We start from the raw sequence: 7,573 nt of genomic DNA on the forward strand, positions 1-7,573 counted from the left end.
AAAATAAAAAAAACACATATTAGTAAAAGATTTTGTAATATTAATTGAAAACAAAGTTTACAAATACATACCAATTTTAAACTGTATCAAATTAAGTTTTCGAAAATCTGTTTGTTAACAACTTTATTTAATTTTTTTAAATGGTCCTAAATGTTCTAAAGAATGTTTTTTTCTTTTTTCTTTTAAAGTGTTTTTTATAAATAATTTTCAGAGATATCTATATTTTTATAACATTTTTCATGTCATTTCTTAATAAATAAATAAATAAAACTTAAAAAACATTCGGTTTGATCACCATTCACCGGCTCTTCTTCTTTCCTCAAAAGTAAATTAAATCATTGACAAGGTCGTTACTAATTGGGATAAATAGACTTAATCATGAAGTTAATTGCATTAATTTGAATAAATAGATTTAATTGTAGAATTAATTGAATTAAATTGGAATGCTTATTTTAATTTAGTGGATTAAAAATAATTGTGAATATGTGGAAATTATTGATATGGAAATGTGATTACATGGAATCCTATGTGGATAGGCTAGAATAAGGACATGTGGAGATAATCATCTTGCTTTAATATATTAGTAAGATGTTGATATTGATAAAAAAATAAAAAAAACAAATACCTCGTCGGTGTAGTGCGTATGTGTAATAGTATGCATTGCATATATGTACATGTAAGAGTGTTACACTACATAGAATACAACATTATTACATATATTTGATATACACTACTGTATATATGCAATATAAGACTAATGCACACATCAAATACGCATGTGTACGTATGTGTAATAGAACACTAATACACATTTGCATTACATCGATTTTTAGTTTTTCTTTTATATTTGTTGCATATAATATACCACTATTGTACATATACAATACATAAATTAAATATTAAATATATGCAATTAAACACTATTGAACATAAAAATACATAGTATTACACATGCGTAATACAACAGTATCGCACAGTAATACGTATGTGCATTACAACGTTTTTTTTTGTTTTTTTTTTCGGTGAAGAGTAACAAAATATAAGTAGAATGGAAGAAAAGGAAATTTAAATATTTTTTTTATTTTCAATTAAAAATAATTTTTAAGGGTTTTTAAGTTTTCTGTTTAGATGTGAGTTTTCTCGTGATCCTCTACCATATCATATATATATATATATATATATATAGAGAGAGAGAGAGAGAGAGAGAGAGAGAAAAGAGTTCAAATAAAAATAAGGAGTTTCCTAAAAATGATAAGAACCAATAGATTTTTGACATGTTGCATTACAACATATGGTGAAAGAAACTATTTCAGTCTTTGGTAATTTTAAATCTCAACTATTGATTAACATGATTCAATGGCTTTGATTTATTCCCAGTCTTCTTAGAAAACTGCTTATTTTTAGGATCACACACACACACACACACACACACACACACACACACACACACACACACACACACACACACACACACACACACACACACACACACACACACACACACACACACACACACACACACACACACACACACACACACACTAGGATAATAGCCATTTTAGAACTCTTTGCAAATTAAGAACTTTAAAAGCCATTTTAGAACTCTAAAAAAAACCTCTAAAAATAGTTAAAAAATTATAAAACTAAAAAAAAAAAGAAAATTGTAAAAAAGCAAAAAAACCAGAATTCTTATATTTTATTCCGGTTTCATAAAAAACAAAAAAAATAATTTGTATTACACCTATACACATATGCATAATTTCATTTAATCTTTATTTACGTAATGTACACACATGTACATTATCATTTACCTTAAATTATACATATATGTATAAAAAAACATACGTGTACGTATATGTACATATTATACATATATGTATTATTTAGCTAAACCGAGATTTTTTTATGAAACCGGGATAATAAATAAGAATTTTGGTTTTTTTACTTTTTTTATTTTTGTGTTTTTTTTTGTTTTATGATTTTGTTTTATTTTTTGGTTTTTTGTGGTCCAAAATGGTTCTCATAGTTCACATTCCCAAAAAGTTCTCACATGATACTGATCATATATATATATATATATAGGCTAAGTATAAAATGAAAACCCACTTGAGTTGTGAAAACTCTAGAAATTCATTCTCAACCACATGTTTTTAATTAATGTTTAAATCTTGTGGTCAACAATTAAAGTGAATAAAAAATGTAAATATAAATATAACTTTTTCTCTCTCCTGAAAACATATATAAAATTTAGTAAAAAAATGTTAAAAAATAACAAAACATTTTTTTTTGATGTTTCGATGTTTTGTATTAAATGTTACAACATATATTACATGTAACAAAAAAAACGATGTTACATAGGGTTTTCGCGGGTTTTCACAACCAAATGAGTTTTCATTTTAACCTTACCCTATATAGGGTTAGTTTCATTTGAGAACTCAAAAAAAGTTAAGAACTTTTAGGAACTCTTAAAAACCAAATATTTTTTTAACTTTTTTTTATATATTAACATTATTTGAGACTTGTTTTATCATATTTATAAAGAAAAAATTGATTACATATATAAATCACAAGTTACACATGTGTAAAATTTATGTGATAAAAATTTATATGTATAAAAAAAACATTGATATGCGTAAAAAAACTAATTTTCATAATTGTAATCGTAAATATAGATGTCAAAAGTGATAAAACTATACTTAAATAACATTAACCTACAAAAATTTTTACAAAAAACGTTAGTTATTAAGAGTTCCTTTAAGTTCTTATATAATTTAAGAGTTCTCAAATGATACTAATCCACCCTATATATGTGTGTGTGTGTGTGTAGGGGAAGGTTCATGTGTAAAATCAAAATAATCTTAACATGAGAACACAGGAAATAATACAAATCTACCACAAATGAGAACGTAAGAAACAATACCAACTACAATACCAATCTACACAAACAATGTTTTGTAATAACAAAGAAAAAACCCTAATAATAACAACAAAATGATCAAATTAACAACAAAATAATAACAACAAATACTTATAACAGTATAAGAAAAAAACTTAAATAATAACAACAAAATATAAATCAACAAATACTTATAACGTCTCATAATCGGATATCAGTAAATACGAACAAAACATAGCAACAAACACGTGTAAAAATAAAAACCTAATAATGATAATAACAAAATGGTTATCACTTTTTTCATGTTAAGAACGATTTGTATTTGATCCTGAAACTATATATATATATAGGATCTCTGTGTTTCACGACGGACCGTTAATCGAACAAAGAAACATAAGTAAAAACATTAAACCATAAACTGGTTGCAAATCGACGCGAAGTCAGGCTGTATCAAGATACGCGTCGAAACTAAACAAAAGAAATAAACTCGTCAATGCCATAATACAAAAAATTATCATATGCAGAACCAAAAAACCAACACGTTATAACTACGAACCAACACAAATTCGGTTAGTATCAGCGGTACTAACACAAATTCGTAAACATAAATTAGTAAGCCAAAAAAATATTTTAAAGGCATGGTATCAAATAGCGCGAATATAAAACCATGCGACGATTGGATATTTTTAAACTATGAAAAAAAAATTCAGTCTTTGTAAAGAAGAACTATAAAAAACATGAAAGCAAAGTCTAAGAAATCGTTTAACCGACAAATAAAACATGTAAAGCCGACCCTTGCTCAAGTTTAGTGTTTAAAAATATTGTTTGTTAAATATTATAATTAGTTGAAAAAAAAAGTAAATTAAAGGAAATAAAACTATTATTTTATGGGCAAATACCACAAAAAACCAATATATTTTCTAATCATGCTCATAAAAGTCTCTCAATTCAACTTTTGCATATAAAAGTCCATTAACTCACTTTTACATATAAACTAGTAACAAGATCCTTATCTTCATGGTACATAAATAGTGTCACTATAATCATCCTCTTCATTATTTGAGTATTACTCCATTTTATGAAAACACATACATATCTGGTAAATAAATAACATCTACAAAACTAAAATAATGTATGAAGAAACCATATTACTACTGTTAATAATAATTTAATATTAACTTGATACTAAGATAGCCGTAATACATTAGATAATAACAAACATACAGACAGCCAAATACTCAAATGACATGAAACTTAATAGCTATAAAACTTATGGATATTATCAAACAGGAATGTAAGTATAAAAAACATGTAAGAATGAAAAATCAAGAAACACAAATCGATGATATCAAACAAGAATAATAAGCGGTGATACACACACACACACACACACACATTCTTGTGGTTCGATTTCAAGTTTATTTGTTAATTTATATTCCGATTACATACCCCGTGCGATTTCAAATTGCAAAAGTTGCCGATTGTTCGTTTCATGTTCGTAACCGTGAGTTGTTTCAGTTTACTAGGGTTTATATGTAAAAATTGGGTTGAGAGACATTTATATGCAAAAGTTGAATTGAAAGATTTTTATGTTCAAATTCAACAAGTGAAAGTACTTTTATATGCAAAAGTCGAGTTGAAAGACTTTTATAAGCAAAACTAGAAAATATGCTGGTTTTTTATGGTATTTGTCATTATTTTATTTATGATATAAAATATTAAAAAAGTAAATACTAAATTAAATAGTAAATTTGTAAGGAGTTCTCGAATGATACTAATATTAATATATATATATATATATATATATATAAAATATTAACATAGATGTCATTAATTTAAAACGATATATTTGGTGTGTAACGACTTTTCTGTTTTTGTTTGTTATGTGATATTAAAAATAAGAAAAAAGAAAAAAAAATGATTACGATAAAACGTAACACACATGTTAGATATATGATATGTGTGTGCATTTACGGTTGTGTTTTGTGACACGTGTAATATTTTTGTGATGTGCATGTTTATTATAATTATTATTTGTTTCGTATTCTTAAAGTTGATCTACCTTCCTTCCTAACTCCTACCATTGAAGTCATCAATCCAATTTTGATGTAGGTAAACTATTTCCTTCTTTTTAAATATGCCTCTCACACATAAAGTTAAAAAGGAACACAATTCAAAGATGATCTCGTTTGTTTGCTTCTCTCTCTAAAACTCCCTCTTTCTCTCTCTAGAATCCACTGTTTTTCATGGCCGACATTTGTCGCTTCAAGTTGACGATCGAAATCAGTTTGGAACACATTTAAAGAACGCTTGGTGTGATCGGAATAAATTCTTGAATATTATTATTACTTATTATTATTATTATTTTATGTTTTTGTTAGGTAAAGAAACTCAAACACAAAAGGGTTTTTGCTTGCTTACAAAAGGTGGTGGTCGTACCATGAAACTGTAGCATTGGCGACTGCTTACGTGTTATTATTATAAATCGCCATTTTTGTTCTTTTAATTTGTTCTTTGAACGTAACCCTTATATAGGGTTGCCTAATCATTTGTTTGATAGTAACATAACATATTAAAGGAAGAATATTGGATTTGGATATTACATGTGCTTTAAAAAGGTGGCGAATTCGAGGGATTCCGGCGATTATGCGAGCTTTGATCGTGACACGGTGGAAGGGGACGGAGGATCACCGCTACAACCGCCACCAGAATCGCCACCGGACATGTTTTCAACCGAGTATAGTATGTCAGGGGAGTTGTCTGCTATGGTGAGTGCCTTGACACATGTTGTTTCGGGTCATGGGTCTGGTGGTGGTCGGTTTCACTCGTTGGATTCGCCGTCTTCTGCTTATTCGTCGTCGAGTTTGGGTTCGATAGCCGGACAAAAGAGGGTTCGGGATCGTGAGGAAAGTGTTAATCAATTTCCGGAGCAATTTTATCAAGGATTTTATGGTGGTTTTAATGAGTTTAGAGGCGGAGAGTCATCATCTTCAAGAGGTTAGTTACATGTTGTTTCTTATTTCACATCATCAAAAATAAAACAACAAAAATGCTTTTTCTTTAATAAAAATCATTAGTTATCTTTTCCAACCGTCCTCCCCTCCTCTGCAACGTGTGCCTAAGTCATGGCCCACCTCTTTCTCTCGTACTTACAATCTCTCTCATGTATGTGCACGCTCTTAACTATGTGTATCTCTGTCTCTTTCATCCAACTCACCATGCCACGTCAGATGGGTGGTCGTTGCCGCCAGTCTTAAAACGGTTTTGAGATATGATCACTAAAATAAAAGCTTGATAGTCTCATATGTTATCTTTTAAAACATCTAATAACACACATTCCTTAAATTTACTTTTAAGATATACAAAAATCTCTATTTCTGAAACCATCAACCACATTAGCACTTTTACTGTTTGGTATTTCAAATTACATGACTTATCATATATATACTCATGCATATTAAAACCTCATTATATTAGATGTGTTAAAAAGATAACTTTCAAAATAAAGTGTGAAAAGGTGAAGGTATGAATATATTTTATAACTAGATTCTATTAAGTTTGGATTAACATTTAATTAAGTGTACACATTGTGCATGCATTTTATTAATGATTATTCACATTCTAAATATTTAATTTGTATGCAACAGTAAAAGAAGAAGTTCCGGCTACACCATTGCCACCAACCACCACGGTGGCTGCCGCCACCGTGACCGCCACAACAGGGCCAAATCCGCCAATCCAACTGAACCAACCCGAACAAACAGGAGAAAGAACACGAAAATACAGAGGAGTAAGACAAAGACCATGGGGCAAATGGGCAGCCGAAATCCGCGATCCACATAAAGCCGCCCGCGTGTGGCTAGGCACATTCGACACGGCTGAGGCTGCCGCAAGGGCCTACGACGAAGCCGCCCTCAGATTCCGAGGAAACCGAGCAAAACTCAACTTCCCCGAAAACGTCCGATTATTACCGCAACAACAAATCCGACCAGCCACCCAACATTCCACCGCAACACAGTTCACCATCCGCCAACCACCACCAATACCACCGCACCGATTTCAGCTCCCGGACGCCAGCGCAGACCGGGACTACTGGCAATACTCTCAACTACTACAAAGCACAGCTGATTTCCGCCAACAACCACCAAATAATAATATGTTACATCAAATGTTCAATGCATCATCAATGGGCTCATTTAATACACAAGCATCAAGTATATCTACATCTTCATCAGCCACTAATTATCCCCTGTATTTTCCGAACCAACCTTCGGGTTATTGGGATTTTCGACAACCAAGCGGCCAAAATCAAGACGATCAACCCGAATTCCCGTTCGACACTTCGTCATGGCCGGACTCTGATCAGTTCCGGCCACCACCTCAAAATTGATTGATTTTTTTTTTCATTTTGCATGCTTTTAATACATATTTTATCAAGCCGAGTTGTATATATTATACTGCTTTGGAATTTATACCATAGTCTATTTTTTACAAACTCTTTTACAGATATTTTCTCAAAATACAATCCACAATTAACATGGATGCTTTAAGGTGTGTTTTAAGAAAACATGAGAATTTGTAAAAAGGATAGAATTTACTTTTATATTTAAACAATGGGCATGCAACAGGCCATAAAGTATGTACAAAACATGGTTTTTAATACCTTTGTTTTATTTT

The 7,573-nt window shown here is 30.2% G+C and overlaps 1 protein-coding gene across 1 annotated transcript; it reads left to right on the top strand.

Annotated features, from left to right (window-relative positions):
• Positions 1 to 5,471: 5,471 nt before the first annotated feature.
• LOC143592222 (uncharacterized) lies at positions 5,472 to 7,330 on the top strand. Its single transcript, XM_077072182.1, has 2 exons — positions 5,472 to 5,893; positions 6,544 to 7,330. The coding sequence occupies exons 1-2, from the start codon at positions 5,500 to 5,502 to the stop codon at positions 7,284 to 7,286; spliced, it is 1,137 nt and encodes a 378-aa protein (XP_076928297.1). The 5' UTR covers positions 5,472 to 5,499; the 3' UTR covers positions 7,287 to 7,330.
• The last annotated feature ends 243 nt before the right edge of the window (positions 7,331 to 7,573 follow it).

The sequence above is a fragment of the Bidens hawaiensis genome, unplaced genomic scaffold (genome assembly GCF_021521415.1).
Source record: "Bidens hawaiensis isolate Kalapana, Puna unplaced genomic scaffold, B.hawaiensis_p1.1 tig00040614_1, whole genome shotgun sequence".
NCBI lineage: Eukaryota > Viridiplantae > Streptophyta > Magnoliopsida > Asterales > Asteraceae > Bidens > Bidens hawaiensis.